Raw genomic sequence first — 24,644 nt, forward strand, 5'->3', positions numbered from 1 at the left:
GACCTCGACTTACTTCATCGCAAATAAAATAGATATATATATATATATATATATATATATATATATATACATGAATAAATAGGAAATAAATGGGAAATAAATAGTCGAAGGGATAGCAGATAAAATCTTCGTATATTCAAGTGGTCCGAGAGAGAAACCCCAAGGACCCGTTACTATGAGCCCATAAGAGAATTTGCAGCCGGAACGTGGAAAGTTGGTGGAACATATCCTACGACGATATATTCAAGTCCCCTTGCTTCTCTTCCTCTCTCCTTTTTTCTTTTTTTCTTTCTTTTTCTTTTTTTTCTTTCTTCAACAAGCAAACGTACGAGGAGTCTTAGGAAAGCCACGTAAAATTCAGATATCGAATGGGTGGAGGCTGATAAGCGGCGAATTGAATGGTGAATACCGTTTCGGAAATTGAATAAGCTATCGTGGCTGTGCCGAAGCGCCAAGTGGAAACCCGGTATTTGACCTGGCTGCGTGCAATCAATGTACTGATTGGAGATAAGGGCTCGCCCTGCGGACTCCCTCTGGCATCCTCTACGGCATGATTTATATAGGTATGGCCTTCGCCGGCGATGTATTCATTACTTGATTACCCTTCAGCGAGTTAATTTCGATCATGGCCACGTAACGAGTCGGATGACTTCATCTCTTCCATTACGATCTTTTTACCTTTCTGCCTGATATGATCGAATAGGAAAACAGAATTGGTTGTATTTTCTATCGACTCAGAGAGAGAGTCCCTCCCCCCCGCCCCATCTCAAATTTCAATCAATACCGACAATCGAAATCCTTATTGAAACCATAATATTAAACCTTACTACACGTGTATACGCGTATACGGTATGTAAGGTGTACATATAGGTAGATTAAGGAAAATTAATCATTACGGGTTAATCAAAAAAAAATCATTTTAGAAATGATTTGCGTGCTAGAAACACGACGAGTATAAATCGGTAACTGAGGCAAGTAGAAAAATGTCGCATTTCTCATTAACATTAATCACTCAATACGGTGACCCAAATAGTGACGTTGATCGTTTATTAGCGATCATTTAGGCGAGAAGAGGATTAGCGAAAATTAAACTAGATTCCAAACAACTATCTATTTGGGCTTTATCGATTGTACGTAGAGACATAGACTTAACCCATGTCGAGCTCATTGAACGTTCAGGCCTGTTTGATAGGATGCATATTAACCACAGGAGCGATCGCTCAGAAAGTTCGAATTCAATGATCGTTTAACGACGTTTCCGCGTTATACCGGACTGATTCGCTCGCAGTTTCGAGCGAGAGACATGTATGAGTAGTAGTACCGAGGAGACGAAGAGAAGTAGAAGCGGCCCAGCCGCCGTCTCTGCAGGTGCGCACTCGACTCGAGTTAACTTTGATGATTCTCCACGTACAAGACATGGTAACCGTTGGGAAACTGTATATCCCACGAAATCTGCATCCGCGGTCGCTCCGGTAATACAGCTAATTTGTCGAATGTTCCAAAGCAAATGCACTTCTCCTTCGTATGCTTCTCGCGTTGGGTGCCTTACTACTATACTACTAGGGTTAGTGAGTGCGCTGGGACTGAGAGAGGAAAAGGGACGTATATGCCGTTGGGAAACGGGAGGAAAGGAGAAGGATGAGACTAGCTTCCTAACGTATTAGATCTAAGTGGATTCCAGCCGAGTTAATTGGCGAATTAATTGAAACTGAAAATTAATTTAGAACCAAGTATACAATTGATATTTTACGATCAACAGAAAACAGTTTTATCCGCGTCACGAGTTTCAAAGTTAAAAAGTTTTAACGCGAAATTAAGCCACTCATAACTTTCGCGCGCATGAAGCGCTGCGTATATTAAACAATATACGAACGTAAATTATATAATATTCAAGCACGATTAATCAAGATGTGGTAAGTAAATATTTTGTCAGACCGTAATATTGGCTTTTTTTTTTTACAAAATTCTTCAAGATTTGAAAGATATGGAGATATGTGAAACGTTCGATTAAAACACTTGTGTACGCGTAAAAGAAATGGAGCATCGCGTTAACAGCGTGGAACAGGATACGAGATCAAAGGCGAGAGAAGAATATATATTTCAACGTTTCCAATCGCGATATTTTTCGTCGTGTTTCTTCGACACCAAAGATATCCTCTCGGATTTCTCTCCTCTCTCTCTCTCTCTCTCTCTTTTTTTTTCCAAATTCACCTCGCTAGTCGGTTGTGACGTTTTTCTCTAACACTCCGCAAATATTTGAGCGCCAACTATACTCTTCCCAAAGAGCATTTGAGTTGAGTGAGCTTTTGCACCCTCGCAGAGCCAATCGGCGTTTACCGATTGTAATCTAAGCCAATGCCTCGCTGCGCACTAAATGTCAAATGTTATCCGGCTCTTTCTCTTTCTCTCTGTTTCGAGTTCGTGCTGCTCTCCGTGGTGCTCGCTTTCACATTTTCCATGTACACAGACCTAGGAAGGAAAGTCGGCTCGGGCCGATGCGATTGTCGCACGACGGTTTACAAAACCGTTCGCGGTTTTTTTTTTTCGATCAACTTACTCCTCGCATCTACGTTCAACTACTTTCCGTTGCCTGATTATTACGATCATTTAATAGATCACCCGTTACGGTCGGTTACGCGTCAACGGCTATAGAAGAGGCTCCTCTTTGTTCGCTCAACGACCAAAAAAGTAGATAAGAAGTAGGTAGAAGGAGATAATGCAAAGTTATAATGCTATGTTTAATATGAAAGATAGAATTTTTCCGTTCATAAAAGTTGAGAGTGAACGTATCCGCCGTAAGGCATTGTACATTACATCACGTTCGCTTGTTTTCTTCGAGTTAATAAGATACTTTACTCAGTTCCTGGGTAATCCTCAGTCTTCTCAATCCCCATATACCATCATATACCATCCATATACCAATCATATACCATCATTCCCCTTTATCAATTTGATAATGCAATCGCACTTTTAACAATGTCCAGTCGAATTTCCAAAGATATCTGCTCTCAGAGATATTTAAATTCGCGATGGTCATTATTAACATGCAGCAGGGGGTTGCTTGTTGGTTCGGATCGATAATCGTGGGCGCGTCCACGTTATGCCACGTTGGATCTGTCGTTGGTATTATGGGACTTTCTTATAATAAGCAACGCGGAGACAATATTTCGTTTATCGTTCATAACGAAGCCCAATGATTCTCTGATAAAACAACGACTTCTTTCGGCGACATCTTTCAGGAGTCGAGGGGAGTCGGTCACATTCTTCCTACTAAATATAAATTCTCCTCCGAGCAGGTTGAAGAAAACAACAATGCAAGCTCGTTGATATTAAACGAATCGATCTGAGAAGAATTCTCAGCAGGTCGGACTCGTTAAAGGGACCTATGGGAGGAGTCTGGTTCGCATAACCGGATGAGAGACGTACGATAGAAAAGGAAAGGGACAGATAACGGGCATAAGATTTGAGATTGATGAACATGAGTTGGGAAGCGGTATGGCCATGTGGCGTCGGCGATGGCGGCGATGGAGCGCATTTACTAGGACGCTATGCGTCGGCACATTCACGTGTGCTGCTGAATTAATTGATGCACGACTCTGCATCAGCAGCATCCTCGTCGTCTCGTGAGAACGTGTCATGTGTACCGGTGGGACTACCACCGGCGTTTCTCTTCCTCTTCCTCCGCCTCCAACGTCCGACGTTTCCGATACAAACACTCACGCGTATGTGCCCGTATAATATACGACGACGGACAGTGCTGGCGCCGAAGGAACCGACGTGCGCGAATCGACAGGGTGAGGGATAAATGGACGTCGTGCCTGAAATATCAGCGTCGGAGGACCGCCCATGTTAACTGAATTGCCAATCCAAACCCAAGCTGAAGCTACGAAGTTGATCCTCCGAACGAAGTTGATCTTTACGTGATCCACGTAATTCTTTTGACAAAATAATAGATCGTTTATACGTTTATCGAGGGATCGTCATTTGTACTATTGGCTCACTCGTACGATGTAACTTTTAATACTGTGATCGAGTGTACTACCAACTGTGATGTCGCGAAAAAAATTCACCTCGAACAATTATTCAATACTTTCCCTCTTTCCGATCGAAGACGGATTTAGATAGTTGTAGTAATTATTATAGAATTACTTAAATTTTTTTAGTACGTTAGTACGTTCCTATGAACGATCGTCATTTCTTCTTAAAGATTTTAACAGGAATGCAAATCTATACAATAAGTATAATTGTACACATACGATTATAATCTTAAAAAGTAGGCAAGTAGGAGAAGCCATTAAGACGAGGATATACGATGGACAAGCATGGAACGCGCAAAAGTAATTTTTCAAAATAATCCAATACGATAGATCAAAGTGCTTTCGAACGAAGCCAAGCACTTGGCTGCGTTGGAGCAGCTGCTTTTCTTCCTCCTAAACGGCGCGTGTCCACGGGGTAACGCTTAATGCAGTGAGGCGTGTACGTCGTGCGTGTGCGCATTTGCATGTAGAGTCTCTCCCCCATGCTGTTTCCTCTCTTTTTACGCCTAACGCACGTACACACGTATATGTACGCTTGGACGACGGGGAACCGGGAAACGTTATTATAAGCGTTACGTGTGAAGGCTGGTCAGAGAAACAACATATGGTCGTAGTATAACGTAACGTTCGGCCGAGCGAGTTGCCAGAAATAGTCTCACGCAAGTAAACACAAACGGAGAAGATACTTTACGAGTAGCGGTCGCGTTAAAGGGCTCCTCCTCCTACAGCGCCTCCTTGATAAGATCCGTGCTCGCGCGGAAATCGAACACGGATCGTAAAGCCAGCGTGCATATTCACGCGCGCGCGCGCGCCTATCGGGATTACCAACGACGTTCGCTGCCACCATTATGATCTGATCCTTCCTCGATCCCTTTCATTCTTTCCAAGACATTCGCGCATTCATCGGCATTCCTCAGCTCCCATTCGAGCGAGAGAGAGCGCCGGCCCAATAAATTTTTACGAAGGAAAGTATATTCGTTATTTTTTTCCGATATTCGCGAGCATATTTAACGTCCGATAGGGCTGAAAAGCGATGTAACTTCTTATGGCCGGCCACGTGCGATGGTGGATTTTAATTGGAACGATATTTCTTGCGGCAAAAGAACGCGAACGTAAAGTAAAGCGACGAATAATACGGATGGATTCTCATAGACGACAAAAGGAATAAGATGCGTGACACAAAACACTCACCATTTGCATGTCGTTCCGACGCGACGACACCACTTCCAAAATGTGAACCATTGGTGCCAGTTTTGAAAGGAAAAAGATCCGGCAGTAGCGCCGACCGCGTGGCCGGCTCGAGATAGATAGTAGGGAAGGATGAACAAATTTCGCACGTTTCGAGGATGCGCAAGGAAAACGCACTGTATCACAATCTGACGCTGTCCCGACGCGGTCTGACGCTCTCCGCGGTACTCTGTCGGTCGACGAAATAAATTCTCACCAAAAAGAAATAAAAACTGTAGGATCTCCTGACTTCACAGAAATATTGCACGGTGGTAAAGTCGTAACACAATTTCTCAATGGATAAACGCAAAACTCTTTTTCTCTTCTTTTCTTTCTCCTTCTTTTTCTTCTTCTTCTTCGTTTCTGTTTACCACAGAAGCTAACGCTCCTGATATCCCACAGGAACGACCTTCTCTCGGGAACGGTGCACACGGTGTCTGCCCGCGCGCGCGCGCGCGCGCAGCTCACACCGAAAAGGGCGAAAGAAAAAACGAGCGAACGAGCGAGCGAGCGAACGAGCGAACGAGAGAGAGAGAGAGAGAGAGAGAGAGAGAGAGAGAGATAGAGAGAGAGAAAGAGAGAGAGAGAGAGAGAGAGAGCGGGAGAACCGAGCGAGAGAGCAAAGAAGACGGAGGGGACAGAGCTATAGATAAAACCCCGAACGCAGCTCGTCCGCGACTGATTCCCCAGGCCTACACGCACCCTCTAGTTTTCTCCCTTTCATCCCCCACTACCCCACCCTCCTCGCTGCTGCTGCTGCTTCGTCCCCTCCCTCCTAAACCCCCCTCCCCCTCCCCGTCCTTCCTCCTCGCGCGCGTCTCCCTCTTATCCCCTACGAGCGTCCCCCTCTTTGGATCTACGCACCCTTTGCGAGAAAACCCACGCACCCTTCGTTGCTGCGGACCCTCGCTCTCTCGCCTTTTCCTACCATCCCTCTTTCTCATTCTCTATCCTTCTCTACAGGACGCCGTCCATTTCTCTCTTCCTCCCCTGATATCGATAGAGCGTTTCCCTAGCGTTCGGCCAATCAAAGGAACGCTAAACTTTTCCCTAGACCGTCGCCGTACCTCGTGGTCCACGAAAAAGAATGAAGAAAAGAATATCCATGATGCGGGCAAGAGTGTGGTGCTTTGAAAAAGTACAAAGGACAGTTTTCTTTTTTGTTTCTTTTTCCTTTTTTTTCTTTGTTTCCTTTTTATTTCCTAAATATAGTTTATCTATTTACATGGTAAATTGACTCGACGTATTGACGAAAGCACCTAGAAATATCTCCTCCGAGAGTAGCCACAATGGAAAAAGGACAAGAGATACAACGAGATCTGTTAGCTATACCTACCGCTTTTCTGCGATGTTGACTTCGACGATCGCGGGAAGCGACAAGGGAAGCTATTTTATTTATGGCGAGGGTCTTGTGCGCGGCCTTGAACGTTCTCGCATCGTTCGAATATACGGGGATGTTCAACCGAGACCAGACGGAGAGAGAGAGAGAATATATGTGTGCGCGCGCGCGCGCGCGTGCGTGTGCGTCTGTTGTGCGTGTACGTATTTGGGCGAATCCGTGGTTTTTCTAAGAAAGATATTTCAAAGAACGGAAAGAGAAACGTAATGAATGAGCTTAGGCTGAAAGAAATTTACCCGGGAAAAAACGATTCGACCTCGACACGAATAATTTTTTTCATCACGGTACAAAGTTGTTATCTTCTTATCTGCACGGCGGAAAAGACATGGTCGAAAAGAGTCGATTGTGACTGGACGAGGACCGCCGATTCGAAATTCAAAGTAAAGTTTTAAAATAAACAGTGACCAATCGGTGCGCAACACGTTTAATCCTTTGAGTGCTAAGCTTTTAGAGCTTCAAAAGCTATGATGTCCTTCCATTCTTTCTTTTGCTTTTATAGATTTGCCGAAGCTTTTTCGTTAGTATTTTGTTTTATTTAAAGAACGAAGAGGACCAGAGTCAGTCGATCGATTTTACAAGCCGCTCGGAACAGACGACTCGTCGAAATTTACGAAATTTAAAAGATGATTCTGTCTCAGCTAAAAGCCAAACGGCACACGATCGGTACGATTTATTCAAAATCTTGCTCTATCACGAGTCATGCGTCCGATGGGTATAAACTTGGAAGAATCGAAAGGGGAAAGAGTAAGGAAAAGGAAAAGTAATGCACGAGGATAGAGGGAAGAAACGTACAAGGACCAGCACGGTTAACCTCTCGTCATCCTTCCTTGCTTTCGTTCGGGGATTTGTTGGTTCAAAAGGATCTCTCGTAGGAACATTCGCAAAACTCTCCATCCGCTTTCCTCCAACCCGCCATCTCCCGTGCTCCCATTTTTTTTCCCTTTTTTCTCCTTCTCTTTCTCTTCCTCTTTCTCTCTGGCCATCCTCCGCAGCTCGCGTTTTTAAAGGGCGTACAAAAGCCACCGGAAATTGCTCCCGGCTCTTTCGACGTTACGCTCGATTCCATATCTGTCTATTTCTTCCTCCCTTCCAGTCTTTCCTTTTCTTTCCAGGATTCACCCAAGTTACCCTCGAAGCTACCTTTGCCCTCTCGACGATATCCTCAACCTTTTGCCTACTAACGGTTCTTCTTCGTTATCGTCGATTTCACGAGTAGCTTCCTACGGAGGCGGCAAGAGTTCCGATAATGGTGGATTTAGATGGAACGATTCGAGCCGCTGCACCAATTCTTGGCCTAAAAACCAAAAGGTCTTGGTGAAGCCTGCTAAAGACGAGGAATGATCGTTTTCAATCCTGGAACTGGCTTTAACGAATCGCAGCTCGTAACGGGATTCATCTTATAGAAGATTCGTTAAGTATCGATGGATGTTAGGGAATACGATGGGGTGTAAAGGGTGGGCCATTTTTTGAAATCGAACGAATTATGTCCCGAGCCATCGGCTCACAAGTCTGCCAGAAGAATACGGATTAAGCGTCTGCGTTGAAAAAGTGACGCGAATTCGCGCGATCTCTAGCCAGCGATCCGTCTTGCGTAACTTGTCGATTCAGGATAGGAGGAGGAGGAGGAGGAGGAGGAGGATGAATAGAGAGCCCTCGAGAGAGGTCCGAGAGGAAATCGATACGAAAGCTGTCATGACGAAAAAAGGAAGGGGAAAAGAGACTCAGAATCGACGAGTCCACGATGAGGAAAGTCAGAAACGTGTTTCGGTGTGCCCTTCGTTCACTAGGGCGAAGTATTTACTTAGCTGTAAAGGGGTGAGAGCTGAGAGAGCCTAAAAAGAGGGGACGACAGAGAGGGAGAGGGGGGAGGGGAGAGAAAGAGAGAGACGGAGATGTGACGGAGGACGACCGAGTGAAAGTTGCCTAAGGAAAACTCCAACGGTCGCGTTGCTGCTTTTTGATGACTTCGAGGGAACTTCGCCTCGGGACGATGAAGTCTGGAAAAGACTTTGAAAACTCGAACGCCGATATGGAAAGTGAGGGACCCGCCATGGCCCGTTATGGATCACGCGATCAATCTCTTCGCACGAGAATGGCGAAAAGTTAGAGGGCATTGCACGAACCTAAAGTAAAAGAGAGAAAAAAGGGATCTACTCTGTTTCGTCCAAGCAAACCTATCGAGTTTGAAATTTTCGACGACACGGCTTGTTGCTGAAATGTTTTTAATAGGATTTTACAACTAGTTTGAAACGAACGTAATGTTAATTCACTGTCAGTCCGAGTTCTCGAACGTAGGATAGATCGGTATTGAAAATCATCATCCATTATCTTTATACTTTAGATTTGAAAAACTCTAATCTTTCTTAAGGAAGTAAACAACAGAAAACTTTTGTATCCTTATCGTATATGCAAGAACGCAAGGAAAGACACCGGCTGGAGAACCGAGATAAGGCTGAAAAGCGTCCTTGAGATCGAAGATGCCAATGGTTACGTCCGGGCACTGTCGGTCGGACGCTTGCATTAATACGACAGCTCGACGTGTCGTAAACGATCGCGTGCGATTATGTCACGCTGATGCAACTCGATGCCAGTCGATCGATTTCCCATAAATTACGTTGAATCCTCGACCAACAACAAGCAGCCATCCACTCGACCTCACTCGAATCCTTTCTCTGAACCATACGAAGACGATTAAACCCTTTGCACCTGCACCTTCCTTTCAAGATTCAAACTCACCCCTTAGTCCTCTTTGTTTCGAAAAACTCCGCAATCGCGAATATTTATTTCGCGAGCGAAATCGATTTTCCAAAAGAGAACGCCAAAAGAAGATTATCTTATCTCAAGCTCATTTCTAGCTATCGTTCAAAAGAAAAAGGTATTTCTCTCCAATGGAGGATTTCTTTTATTTTCCTTTTCCTCGATAATGAATTTGCGGGGATTCGGTCGTCTTATCTACTCGGAAATTTGAAAGTTCCGTCTCGTATACGCACACAATCCTCTCTCTCTCTCTCTCTCTCTCTCTCTCTCTCTCTCTCTCTCTCTCTCTCTCTCTTTCTCTTTCTCTTCCTCTTTCTCAATATAGTATATTATGCATGCATAATGCGCATGAGAGTAAGATAAAAGTTACTTCGTAATGTGAAGATACAGGAAAGAGGGGCAGGATAGTCTGTTTTTACTGCCGCCTAGGGTGATACAAAAATTATACGAGTTAAAACAGTGGTCTCCGAAACATATAGCGAAATCTGATCACGGAAGATATTATCGAAGATACGTATGTCAAGAGAGAGAGAGAGAAAGGGAAATGTTATTCATACATCGTATAAGCTGTAAAGGAGAAAGAGAGAGAGAGAGAGAGAGAGAGAGAGAGAGAGAGAAAAGCAGAACGTTCGAGGCAGATACGATGGTGGACGAAGAGCAGAACCCTCGACCCATGGCGGCCCCTTTTACCCGGTTTCCCGGTATCCAAGTCCGCGATTAGCGACCCTTCATAACTCGTTGCCCTTACCTACTTGCTTCATCGACCCTTCACTTTGTGACTCTTCAGCGCCCTCTACACACTCTCTCTCTCTCTCTCTCTCTCTCTCTCTCTCTCTCTCTCTAGCTTATCCTTCTTGCTCATTCTATCCGTTTTACCTTCTCTACTTGGCTTCAATTTTTATCCGTCGTCTTTGCGAAACTTTTGCTTACCTCCTCTCGATCGCTGTACTCGTTTATCTTCTTGCTAAAACGACTCTTGACCTTTATCTTACAACGTCGCTTCCAGTTTTCTACCGATTTCCTTTCGTTTTGCTTCTCCGGTAATTTTTGTTGCGTTAATTTGCTCCGAGAGTTAATGCTTTTTCTTAATATCGCGAGGAAGTTTAGCTCTCCTTCACTTGCCTTTTCTTTATTTAACTATCTCAACAAGGATGTATTTTGTAATACATGATGAAAATTTCTTCAATCTGGATTCTTTAATTATACAATCTTTCTCCATCGTATTAATAAATCAGTTTCAGTAAGAACTGACGTGATTTTATGCAAAATATTTGACTTAGTATTTTTTTCTTTCTCTTAAGCTAACCCTATTCGAGAAAAGGGAAAGAATATAAGACCGGACATAGACGATTTTATTCAAAGGTGTATCGTAGCGTGGAAAACGGAAGGGGAAGTTTCGAGTCCAGGTGCATGAGAAGTCAGACCGGCTAAACAAAGTACAATGATCTCTATTCGTTGTACGATATTAATATTATTCTGTTATTCGCATTCTGACAAAAGATCAGACATAACATTACACGTTAAAAATCTTCTTTTAGGATATTTATTCAGGCACAAATAAATATATCTCATTATATCCTCGATTCACGCTGATTCCCACCAATTGATTCGTATATTTGATTTCTTTTCGAAAGCTCTTTTGATATTAAAAGTCATCATTGACGATGACTATAACATGTATTATGAGCGTTTGTAATAGGATTTAAATATGGAATGCTTACTAACAATTTACAATAGAGTACAGTTTCATATAATGGGAACTAATATGAGAGATAATTGTAACCCGATTTCCATCCGTTTCTACCGTCGACGATCGTTATATTTATAATCATTGGAAAAATAAATTTATAAGAGCTTGTAAAAGAGAGGTAAAACTTTAAGCACCTTACCGTATTCGTTGAGTAGTCCCCTTGCCCGATGATACATCGTAGAATTACCTCAATTATAGAAAATTCGTAACTTCAAATCGTAACTATATGTAGCTCAAATGAAAACGAGATTTCGTGTTTCTTCATTTATACCGACGTATACCTTCGAGAACGATTTATATCTATTTAATGAAATATTCGTGATAATATTACAAGCTCGCTAAGAATATTAATTCCGCTCGAAGGACGACCTCTCAATTCGAGCGCTGCCGGAATACTAATGCTCGTCGAACGATATTATTGTCGCGACCTTCAAAACGTTACAATACTTTCAAAGAGATACATTATTGGATTGTCATTGAAAGTAAAAGTGCGATACGGCGGAGATTTCAAATGTCAACAACAATAGACGAAAATCATTCTTAAGAATGTTTCGCCGATCGGATTAGTTTATTTCGCGTTGTACCGAGAAGGCCTTCGTTTCATCAATAAACTCCTGCCTAATGGATTTAACCATCTGCAATTTCATTTCATTTCTTGGTAATAAAAGTTTTGAGTTTTGAATTATAATTTTTCATTGCCCGATATGATAAGATACTAACAACTCTGATATTTTACAATAATGCATTGCCCGTGAAAAAGACGCTTAATAAGACTCGAGGTATATTTAAACGTTTCTATCCTTCTCTTTTCTTCCTTTCGCGAGAACACACGTATAATATCGATCGAAGGTGGGATAAAGGTAACGTCACGCGATATCACTTTGTCCACACTCCTCGACACAGTTAAGAAAATTGTAGATAAAACAGAGGTACCCGTCAAATTAGAAGGCGTAGCCTGTGTTTACCACGTTCCGGAGTTTGCGATGAGCAATCGCAATTATCGATCGGAAGGTTTTAATGACGTCAAATAGCGCGAACGTAGCGGTGAGTGTCCGATCGTATAATGCGCTACCAACAATACCTTTTTACACTGATCTTAACTTTTGCGTCTAAGCAATCTTATTTTTACACCACCTTATCCAGTATTTAAAAAAAAAACTAGACTAAAGTCTATTCTTAGAAAGGGGCTAACTCTATCATAATATCATAACGCATTTTTTCAAGGTACTCTCTCTCTCTCTCTCTCTCTCTCTCTCTCTCTCTCTCTCTCTCTCTCTCTATAACAAGCTATGAGCGAAAAAAAGATATTTTCTCGATTAGCCTGGAAAATTTGTCTGCGATGAACTCTATTGGTTTGCCGATGGAATTATCGTTCTTATAATTCAAGAAAGATGATGTCTATTCCGCAAAATCATCCGGGCAAATAATGAGCTTCTCGCGTAGCAAAGAAGAACGCGTGCGCCCGCGTGTATCGAGAGCGGACGGTGGAGGCTCTCGGCGTTAATTTGTCGTTACCCCATAGCCATTCGTTTGCCAGTGACAGCCGGACACGAAGGGGTGGCATTGTCGAGGTCGCGTGCCCGACGGACCGTGGTGAGAAGGTGTTCGTCAGTGCGTACTCGAATGCATGTGTATGCGCGACGCTCTGTAAATGCGTTGGAAGGAAGGGTTGGCGTTGCTGTTGAAGCGAGACAACGGAAGAGATGTTAGTGGCGCTGTTAAGCTCGAACGTTCCTACTAGGATCGTCGTATATGGAAGGTTGGCAAAGAAGTGGAAAGAGATAGAAAGAAAAATAAGGTAGAAAGGTTTTGCTCGCTAGCATCGCTGGTCAGTGTATCGTGTCGAAGAAAAGGAAGAAGACGGAGAAGAAAAAAAAAGCAGAAAATGGAAGGGATGAGGACAGAAGATAGAGGTGGAGGTTGGTGGTGGTGGTACCGTCGATGTTGCCAGTGGTCGTCGTGCTACTACTGTACGCCTTGCGCCGTTCCCGCACTGAATTATTGAGACACCACCAGATCGATGTCACAAAAGGAAAGCGGCTGTGCGGCTTGAAATGACGGGCTTTCGCGTCACTCATACATTATGTACGCGGCCGGTTCTGCCCCTGCGTGTATATTCGTGGGCTAACACACAAAAAAGCGACAGAGAGAGAGAGAGAGAGAGAGAGAGAGAGAGAGAGAGAGAGAGAGAGAGAGAGGAAACTAGAGTTCTCCCTACGTCCTCGTCGTCGTCGTCGTCGTCGTTGTCGTCGTAGTGAACCGTTCGTCTGTCTGCCGTTTTCTTCTTCTCTCGCGATTACGTCGCCGCTATCGCACCGACGGCAAAAAAGAAAAAAAAAGATAGAGCCGATGGAAGAAACAAGCCGAGGTCAGGTGTTCAAGACCTTTGTCCTTTTCATCCATCTAGAGTCTGTATCGAGCGGAAGTGTATGCATCGCGCAAATTACAACTTCGAGAAAGGGTAATTGTTGCTTGAAAAATAATGACGTATGATCCTCGTACGTTCTCTCCTTTGGAAATAAACTCGTAAATATTAAATGCTACGAATTTAATATGCTGTACAATTAAACGATAGTCGATGGTAACGCGTGACATATATCCAATCAGATTTATTCCATACGAGAAACGATTGTTTTCCAAAAAGATAAAAAGTCTTATTCTGGAATCAATCAATTTATTACATTATCCCAAAAATCTCAGCAGAACGTTAAACGAGCGTTTAACCAAATAGTAAGACCCATTAGGATGGAAAAAGCGAGACTCGTGTTCATTCGCGCAGACATAATGTCATCGTTTCTTTTTTTATTTCAAGTCCACGATCGTTGAATGCAAAAAAGTAAAGTATATCGCTAGAACAACCGAGGTCAGGTGCAGCTTTTCTCATTTTCTTTGTCATACTTGAAGAAGCAAATGATAATTTGCTGTCGACTTATTCTCAATGTTCAAATATGTCAAGATGTGGTCAACAACGATTAGGAACAAGCAATGATGATTCTCGAAGATGAAAAAAATAATATTTACCCTTGAAATGTAAAGGCGAATACTTTTCCACGTCAAGGAAAAGCCTAATATAATTTCCATAGAAACTTGCTGAATCGAAAATACGAGCAAGTAATATAGGAGAGAATATTGACCGCTAGATAGACTATAATACAATCGTCATTACAAAGGTTGCGTCGTTCTCTTTATATTCCTTCTCTATGTTCGAAGGGCAACGACATTCAAATCCATAAGACAAGTGCCGCCACACTCATACTCTGACTACTACTTACTACATAAGGTACTTGTTTGTAGAAACACAAGCGACTATTCGTGAGAAAAAGAAAAAAGAAATATATTCGATATTAATTTCCGCACGCATCTTTCAGGATCGGTTTACGAACGAGGAATTCCGTGTACGTGATACGTTCTTTCTCACGTTCGTACCCTTAATTCGAAGATGTTGGAATTAGGGCAGAATGGTTAGAGAGGGGTGCTTGTGTCTTGCCGCGTAGGTAGATGAAATATCTTACGGGCACTTACTTTATATAGGGAAGAAGGAGAGAGAGCAAGATGATAGCTGTGGGACTAGGCCTTCGGAAAGAGGCTGTCAGGATGGCATCGTCGTTGGCTCGAGGGTACGGAAGAGAGATAGCAAGAGAACGAGAGACAAAGAGAGAGAGAGAGAGAGAGAGAGAGAGACAGAGGTAGATATCGAGGGCAACTGATATCGACTTAGAGGGACATATCTTCGGGTTTTGCAGCCAAAGAGAAAAGGGAGGGATACTATCTTATGTAATATTTACCCCTCTTGCCTCAGCTCGCGCCTTCGTTCATCCCTCTACTTTCTTCTATCCCTGCCACCCTCTTTCGACCCTACTCTTTGTCTCTCTTTTTCTTTCAACTCTATCACGCACTATTTTTCTACTATCTTTTTCTCATCGCTCGCACGCACGGTCTACGACCTCGTATCCGTATCTAACGACCACTTGTTCGTGCTCTGATAAACCACGTTTATCATCACGAAAATTATAATCGTTCGACGCAATACTGGTTCTTATTAAATCCATGAATTTAAGTCATTCGTATTATCCGACAGGAACCAAAAGATTGAATTTTGCGGGTCATATGTACGTTAGAAAATACGTATTCTATTTTATCTGTGCTATGCCGAATATATTAACGTTTGATCAAAAATGTTTCACTTTACATTATCTATATACGTTATCTTTGTTTATTTTTCTCAAGAAATCGTGACGATGACTGAACTTACGAAATGTCAACTAGTTTTACCCCATATTTTGTTTTTGCAGACTCGACGCTCTTGTTCGACATCTTTTTTTTCCTAGCCGAATCACTTTGCCGTTCCATCCACCGCGACGCGTCGTAATCAGATTGCCGCTTAATGCCCGTGAAACTGAATAAAAATGCAATAGAGCGTCACTAGGTTATCGAAATCCACTTTTCCGTATAGCGCAGTGCGCGCTGCTAGCCACCATATATCGATTCGTCCACTTTTGCGGGGGGACAAAGAGAGAGAGAGAGAGAGAGAGAGAGAGAGAGAGAGAGAGAGAGAGAGAGAGAGAGAGCAAGCGAGCGAGCGAGCATCTCGTTCGAAAACACATTGGCCCAAAAGCGTGGAAACGGGGTTGAAGAGAGAACAAACGAAGGGGGAACCTGCGAGGGTGCTTGATCCAAAACGTTCTTTTCGTAAGCTCGATCGGAACGTTGATACTCTACGATCGTAGGAACGAAGTCACTATTGCATTTCCACTTTTCATTGAAAGTGTACGCGTGAAATTGAGTTTCAAAAAAAGAAAAAAAAAAATCGGAAATAGTCTTTGATAATGTTTGTTTTATCTTTGTCCCGATTCTCGACTCGAATATCGGCCTTTTTGTCGTTTTTATTCTATGCCATACAGAATGAAATAATCACGCATTGCAATGATCGACTTATCTTCCTATTTTAGTAGTTATTGTTATATATTTTATATCCCATTACATCGATAATGTTGCAGACCACTCGAGGTGAAATAATAAAATTCGAAGGAGAGAGTATTTTTTTTTCGAGCGTTATTACTTTCGCTCGTGGGAGAGGAAAGAAATGGTCAAAGGCTATCTTATTACTTGAAGGACGGCCGGGCGTTCTATTTGCTCGATCTTTCGAGGTCAACGTGAAGAGCAAGTTCAATCAAAAGTACCTTATACTTCTTAACGAAGTAGCAATATTTTGTATACCTCTATTTATTTTATATTAACCCTCATCTACGACCGAAAAGGGTAGGCCTTATCAAAGGAATAAAGTTTCGAGGTGATTACCGGAGGATTACTTACTTAATTATGTAAATAAAACTTTTACAGCTTTGCTCGTGCATCAACGAGATAATTTGCGATCGTGCCAGATACAAAATTATTAAAACACCTTAGAGTGTTATTCAGAATCTTATCGGTTCTAAAAATCTCATTTAAAAACCATTTTATATTTAACAACATCCTTTGTTAATCTCTAGTTATTAATGATAGATCCGTTTAGAAACGTTAGTCTTTTTTCCACGTTAAAAAAGAAAACAAGTATTTTTTAATATATTAACCGATCCGTCTCTGTGACTAGATGCTCTTTATAAGAAAAGAAATAATTAAAAATTCAAGATGGATGATAAAAGTATATTCGTATGTTTGCAATATTAACAAGCACAGACTCTGATGTTGCACACCACGCTGCACATGCAGTCCTAGCTGTATTTAATGCTTCATATGAGGGTCACGATTGTCCAGGACGTTTATATACCCATACAGAAAACGGCCACGAACAATTTGCACATGGCGGCAGACGATAATGACGGCGCCCAGAGACGTATTAAAAGTGAATTGCGAAAACAACGTGGCCGGCAGGCAGCCCCATAACTCGGCCGTGAATGAGCGACGAGCTGCGAGAGCTCCTCCGGGTGTCGTTGACCCTTGAGTGACCCAACGTGACAGGCTGTAACGACTGGAAGAGACCCTCCGAGACCCCTCTTGATGAGGGTCCAAGATGGATGCCCGGCAATATTTTTCGCGTGAGGACTCGCGACCATTTCGAAACTTTCCTCTTCCACACGTCACTTCGTTCTCTCTCTCTCTCTCTCTCTCTCTTTTGTTCTCCTCGTTGTTTTTGTAGAAATACCGTCTGTGGATTCGAACTCTGTTCTGAAAACTCAAAGTTTCATTGTCTGGCGTCTATCTATAAACTACTGTCCACTTTGGTGAATAGGTATGCTGTATTTTTATCTCGATGAAATTGACTCGATAGATAAAAATGCTTCGTAGATTTTTTTTATCTGTATACAAAGTTTCCAATAAACAGGTCATTCTGATAAGAACACTGTGTGTTATTCCTCGATTTATTTAAGATGAAAGCAAAATGAAAAAAAAAGTACACGTCAATCGTTCATTAAAGTTTCAATAACGTCACAACTTATACCATCTTTAAAGTTCTTACGATTTCTTCTCGTAAATACCATAGCGTTTTATAAATGCTAGAAAAATATACTCGAAATCTAGAAAAGAGAACGAATTTCTTCTACGGCCTCTCCGTTCTCCTTTCTTTTATTCCCTTCTTCGTTGTTCCTTTTTTATGTTCGTGTTAAGCCCGCGTCACGACCCTCGTGTACTCATTAACCGTAACTTCAAATTATACACGCGTGCACTCACGCCATTTCGGACAAAAATTATGCCACATGTCTTGTGGAGATGAAGCGCGCGCGCGAGAGAGAGAGAGAGAGAGAGAGAGACAAAGATAGAAGAAAACCAGCCCCTTTTCGAAGGGCGTCTTTCACGCGATAATTACTCCGTCTCATGCACAAGGCTCGTAGACGCTGTCGGTAACGAACGTAACGTTTGGCAACGTTCTAGGTAGTATATCAAGATCGTCTTGACGTATACGAGAGATAACGAAGAAAGAACGAACGAGCGTAAAGAGAAAAAGGGGAAGAGAACGATCTAGCGAGTGCACGAGCTCGCCTTTTTCACGATTACTAATTCTTCCTTATCTAGTCGGACCTTTTTTCCCCATCAGCGCACGCTAAATTCAGGCCGGCTCGTTTCTTCGACTTAACTATGCTCTGCTCGAACTGATCCTGTACAGTGTGCCGAAAATTGAAGTTCTTCGGAGAGGTATCGATCTTGCTTGTTGGTAATCTTGAGAAAATGAAAAAAAAAAAAAAGAAAAAGAAGACACGCAGTTATTTTGTAACTTGACTAAAAAGAAAATTGTTCAATCAGCAAAGTCTGCGAATTTTCTAGTAGACACTTCTCAAAGCTATCATATATGGTCTCGATGTTATTATGCATATCGCGTTGCGGATATAGTCGTCAGCAAGTTATAATCGGATCAAAAATCGCAAGGAATAATCCCACCACGTGAACGTGAGGGCGCAAGCGAAGATAATTCGAGCGCTGCTCAATATGCAATCGGGTAATAAGGCACTGCTTGATGACCCGAAGGTGTATCAGTGCCCGGAGCCAATGCTAACGCAAACGAACTTTGCTTCGTTACCTCCTTGAATATTCAGGAGTTTCGCACGTGCCCGCGGCCATTTGCCGGGACTCAATATGTTTGGCAATATGTAGATGCCTCTATAAATATCGATAACGGAAGAAGAAGGATTCCCGCTGGCAGGATCTGTTCGTTTTGTGTTCGATGAAAGCATCGTGCCCGCAAAACTAAAGACCTCGTCGAATGGCTCATTGGTAGTAGACGCTTCGAGCTTTAACAGATTTTAAATGATTTTCGACGAGGCAGACAAAGGCGTTAAATGGTAATTAATAGAAGAAGAAGAAGAAGAAGAAGAAGAAGAAGAAGAAGAAGAAGAAGAAGAAGAAGAAGAAGAAGAAGAAGAAGAAAAAAGAAAACAATAAAATAAAAAAATATCAGCAAAAAAAATGAAGAAACTTGAATAATTTGGTTAATGTTGTTGCTTGTTCAGGATGGTGAAATGTTTGAAAGTTTCGAGGGAACATTAATTTGTATTGGTATGACGATCACAACGGGACATATCGTAACCGCGATGAAAGCTTCCGGGGACACCTTGGTCATACCCTTTCCTCCCGTTTGTTTGGCAATTTAACGGCTTAGTTGCCATTTCTAATCCGGTCGAGTCAGCGACAGTAGTTCTCTTTACGAGTAAAGTCCGTGGATACGATCCTAACCGAGTGAGTAAAGCGTTGTAATCTTTAACGCTGTTCGCATCTACTATCGAATGGCATACGAAATGGTTTAGAACTTGGAAAGTCCTTACGAAACTGATTACCACGTAACGCAAGAACGTTCATGTCCAGGGTAATCGGTCATGTCCAAGAGCGAAGAACGAGACGTAGAGAGACGTATGATAGAATTATTTTAGGAGCAAGGAAGACATTGTTTATAATCTAAATACCCTGAACAGTACCTTAACAAATGAGATAACTTCGACTGGGTTCCAAAAAAAAGTCCAAGGAATAAATCTTAAATCTGGGGTTTAGCCGATATCCAAAGAGTAGTACGGTCTGTTGTCCTAGATAAATTCTAACGATGCGTACCACGAGGAGGGGACCGGGCCTGAAAAACTGATAATCTCCAGTATCGACATATCGTATCTCAGGAATAAAGAGTACCATCAGAACGCAATTCATATTAAAGTCTCCTGGGGTCGCTCGGGATTAGACCGGTGGATCTAGGGCAGGCAGTTGGCACATTGAGAGTCATAAAGTACCACGAGAGGGAGAGGTGATCTCGAAGGTTTTCGAGTTACCCGGCGGAAGCCGAAGGCAGTCGAGAATGGCAGAAGGCAGCGGAGGCTGTTCTATGGGATGGCTTATCGCTCGCGAACAGACACGCTTTTTCTTTCAACACTTTCCTCGCTCTACAGCTCCTTTCTCTCTTTCAGTATTTTCCGTAACGCACGTCTCTCAGTGTCAATCGTCTTTTCTCCCTCTCTCTTTATTTTCAGCGCTATATACCGTCGATATGCTTTAACGAGTAGTTCGATGATTATAGTGTAAAAGAAATTCAGCCGAAAGATCAATAAAAAATAAATCCTCGTAAAAAAACTCTTAACCGAAATAACAGTTGGGAAATAACAGTGTTAATAACGAAGTCAAAGGAACGTACAAGTTGAAGGGGTTGTTTAATTTAGCGGGACGATAGAATGACATAAGTTTTCCGTTGGGAACCTTTGTCCCTTTCGATATAATACAGACCCAGATATATATCGGTTGGGCTATTAGGAGAAAAAGTGATGACGTTTTTAGAAGAAAAATATCAACTCTAATTATTCTAGTAGGCAATACTTTGGTAAAATTATTTTTCCTTTCTTGGTCTTCTTTCGTCACTTTTCCCCGCGGCGCTCGTTTTTTGAAATCGCGTCGACGGACGAACTGCTTTTTGAGAAAGATTCTCCTCTCTCTCTTTTACCACCAGCTTTATCGTCCTTTCGTTCTCTCCAACGCCCCAGGGAGATACTCACGCCCAGATATTTCGAGGGTTTCCCATTTCCACGCTCCGGGCGAGGAATATGGGGCCGAGCGTAGGGGGAATGGAAACGAACACGATTCGGATGGAGGGAGAGCTTCGACCTTCCTCCAACCTTCACCCGAAACTGCCAGATAACATCGATCCAAAACATTCGTATGTGAGACTGTATCAACGTGTGAGATCCGGAAAGGCCAGCGAAGAGGCTAAATTATCAGGGTTCAATACACTCAAAATACGTCTCTCTACTTTCGTCACATTCGATTTACTTCCGCTTGTCCAGTCTCGTTCATATCGGATGAGGTGAAACTTTATGAAATGCTAAGAGATCGACATTTATGCTTCAAAGATCGAACGCATATTCCAAGAGACAAACGAAACAATTACTTCAACAGATGTAACCAAGAGTCAAGAGACAATTAATCCGATTCCGAACATAATTGAATTAACGTAAGCTTTGCCACTTAAACTATACGCTTCAAAGAGTGAACTTGTCTTCTTCGAAATGTCGTCGATTCTACATACCTTTACTATTCGCTTCGTACAATACGATGTCTCTCTCTCTCTCTCTCTCTCTCTCTCTCTCTCTCTCGCTCTCTTCCTTGAACAAGAACAAGCTGCCGGTCGCCGCTAGCACCAATTATTGATAGACGTCTCGCTAATTAATTAATGCGCTTTCCACGTCTGAGAATCGAAAGCATAGCATCGAGATGTTCGTGCTTGTCTTGAGATGAGATTCCAATCCTCCACCACCACTTGTCTATCTTTCTCTCCCTAATCGTTTATACTGACGTACTTAGATCTTCAACTACCTTCCATCCTTTCCATCTACTACCTGTCTCCGTAGTTTCACGAGCACCTCCAATTCTAACGATTCCCTGCACAATTTCTCTCTTTCCCTCTATTTCCTATCTTTGCGATTCTCTCTGTCTCTTTCCGTCAAACATGCTGGCCCGAGGGGGTCACCAAGTAATTGGTTTCATTCCCGAGGAGACAGGCTCAACCTAGGTCCGGACCGATTCCACGAAGTCTTGAAACTCAAAAGCCCCGGGTACTCTACCAACCAACCAACCAACCAACCAACCAACCAACCAGTCAAGCAGTCAGCCCTGCCATAGTAGATGGCTAGATAACACATTTTCCTCGGATAATTATGCAGATGAAGCCGTTAGTTATGATAACGCAACGGAGTATCTGGATCTCTCTTCTTTTACGCCTGTTGGTTATGTCACTTTCCCTTTAAGCGAAGGCGAAGCCGGCCGGCGCTTTGACAAATCCGCTGGCTGTTAAATCTCGCAAAGACACTCTAAAGGAGATGAAAAATGTTTGAATAAAGTAGACTTTGGAGGTGAAACCTGGTTCCCTCTATTCGCGAGGAAACAGAATGTTCTCGTGCCGGCCCGTCGTAAATGTGTATGGATGCGGAAACGATCTTGGAGTCGATCCTCGTTAGGCGAACTGTGTAAGTAGGCCTTTGTACAAATATCCAAAGGAAGGATAACATCGGTTAACTTGGGACACGAATGGGGGTATACACGATAAAAGCCGGGCTTTCCTTTCATTTTCTAGCAAATATAGACTTGGCAAATAAGTTAATTCTATTTCTATGGTTCTTTCTTAACTTTCTTCCTTCCAAAGAATGAATTAGTACATTGGTAGAATTACCCGACATCTAGAAATATTTTTCCAAGATGTTATAATTTGTTATAGAAAATGATTTGATCGTGAATATCGAAATCAAGTTACGCAACCCAGAAAGCCACGTATTTACGGAGCCCCTATCTTTTTCAGGCAGACATGGGAAATGTTTACGCACTTCGCGTATACTATGGAACAATGGCCATCGATATTCAAAACCGTCATTTGAGTGCTGCCGCTGTTGTCATTTGGAAACAATTATCGCGCCTCCCTCTCTCTTTCTCTCTATCTCTCTTTGCGTTTAACTCGAATACAATGGCTGCGACACATCATTTTGTGCCGTAGTGGTTCGGAAAACTAGATAACGCGATGCGTGACGCATCATCGTAAATTCAAATTTTATTAGCGGAGCGCGTTCAGGTTCTGTTATATATGTTCGCGCTTGCGCGACCATCCACGCGTTTCTGTACTTGCATAACGAACGTAGACACACGTGTCAAATATTAATCGAACAACCGCGTGAATGGACGATAGGGATTTATTAAATTCTTTAGTTTTCTAAGCTTCCGTTGTAACTCATCGTACTCTTCATTCCTTGAACGGATGAATTCCCTATACCTTTTTCATTAATTTTACAAAAAGATTACAACTTTATCGAGTGACGCCGGTAATCACAACAAGCTTCTTCTATATCTTAATTTAATTTATGTTCTAACCGATTTATCTTCGAAGTCTTCATTAGACAAGTAACATCTCTATGTTACATGCGGTCGTACGTTAACGGAGGAAATGATAATAGGATTCATTCTCTCGCTCGCTTGCTCGCTCTCTCTCTCTCTCTCTCTCTCTGTGTCTCTCTCTCTCTGGCCTGCTAGGTTCCCGATACTTCCTGGAGCTATTGTGAGTGCTACTTGCCGCAAAATGCTCGCTCGCACGTGAGACGATTTCCTCTTATTGATAGCCAAGAGGACGAGTGCTTTTAATTGTCGGCAAGCGACTGCTGGACTTAAGGGTGCAGTATTAAGAACGAACGTGACTGCTGACCACAAACGTATTGCCATCTCTCTATCCCCTAATTCTACGATTATATCTGGGTGTACCGTTATGCCAATATGAGACGTGACGTCATCGACCACAAAACATATTTCCCAGTAACGTATGGCTTCGATCGTTCACCTGGCCGGAAGTTTGTGGCTGGAAAACGTGAGAAAGGGAACGAGCGAACAAACGACAGACAGACGTAATAATTTCAAGTTATCACGGAGACAATTTTCTTTCACGAAGGTTTTTAAAGTTTCCACGAAAGACACGGCTAGGCAGAGATTAATTTATCTCCAGAGATAGCAATGTGCTAGATACATATGTATTTTAAGTATACCTCGTTTTACTCTTCTTTCTCCTTGCTATTCTTTTGGAAGCGTTTCGTCATATCTTCCATTGTGTGTGTGTGTGTATGTGCGTATAGAAAATATGTATCTCATTCCGTGGACGTAAATAAGGTTGGTACAATGCTGTAAAACCGAGTAAAGGATAAGGTAAGACAAATGATGTTATTTTTCCCCATAGCAGTAGCTCGTGGTCAGTACAAACGGAAAAGTAAGAAGCAACGAAGTGCGAAAGAAAGATCACCTATCTCCATCTAGCAAGTACGTGGAAACAGAGTAACCGAAGACGGAACGATGTGGTTACGTCAGAGTTTTGCGCTCTCATTATACCATCGTATGTACTAGCTCTCGAGTGCAGCATCCCATATCCTATTTTTCTTCGTACTTCTCTCTCTGATATAACGTGATATTTGTCTTGATAAATCTCCATATTCCGGGTTTCGAGACGCCATAGGAAGAAGGATCAGTCAGTACGTAATCGGTAATTGGTTGATACTTATCGTTATCCGTAGGCCCTACTGGAAAAAAAAAGAAGAAAAAAGAAAAAAAGATAAAAAAAAAGGAAAAGGAAGAATCTTGTGTCCTTTTAAATATTTTCATCGTCCATGCACGTTCGTCACAAATTTCATTTGGGATTTGGCCAAAGAACGAACCAACGCAACGTACGAAAGAGACTGAGAAATGAGGTTAGGCGATACGCCCGGAAATCTAAACTTTATCGAGCATTGTGCTCGAGTTCAGTTTGAAACGAATAGGCTTGCGATTGGTGCGATACACTGTGTCTCCCTATTTCGAGTAGCCAGCCTGAATGGCCGTCACGTGCGAGCGCGAAAGGCGCAGACGTGAGCCGACGCGAGTCGACGTGACGTGAGCCGACACGAGTCGACGTGACATGACGCCGATGACGCTTTACACGACGATTGTTTCTATCAATTATTGTAAGTCACGTATCGCTTCGTCGTACCATCGTCCCGCCGCTTCACCG

General features: G+C 42.6%; 1 protein-coding gene across 5 annotated transcripts in view; it reads right to left on the minus strand.

Annotated features, from left to right (window-relative positions):
* Window positions 1-24,644, minus strand: part of bru3 (CUGBP Elav-like family member bruno 3) — a 412,883-nt gene that overhangs the window by 59,562 nt on the left and 328,677 nt on the right. Inside the window, exon 1 of one of the 5 annotated variants that reach the window (XM_085661020.1) lies at window positions 11,310-11,539. The exons of 2 other annotated variants lie outside the window; for them this stretch is intronic. Coding sequence is in view for 2 of the 3 variants with exons in the window: in XM_085661016.1 (XP_085517142.1) it covers window positions 5,229-5,279 (51 nt within the window). In the remaining variant the exon portion in view is untranslated. Of the gene's footprint in view, window positions 1-5,228; window positions 5,892-11,309; window positions 11,540-24,644 lie in introns of those variants that run through there. 2 more of the 5 variants (XM_085661016.1, XM_085661017.1) reach the window with 2 other exon arrangements.

Source organism: Vespa mandarinia, chromosome 13, assembly GCF_050613455.1.
Source record: "Vespa mandarinia isolate Hongniang chromosome 13, ASM5061345v1, whole genome shotgun sequence".
Classification (NCBI taxonomy): Eukaryota; Metazoa; Arthropoda; class Insecta; order Hymenoptera; family Vespidae; genus Vespa; species Vespa mandarinia.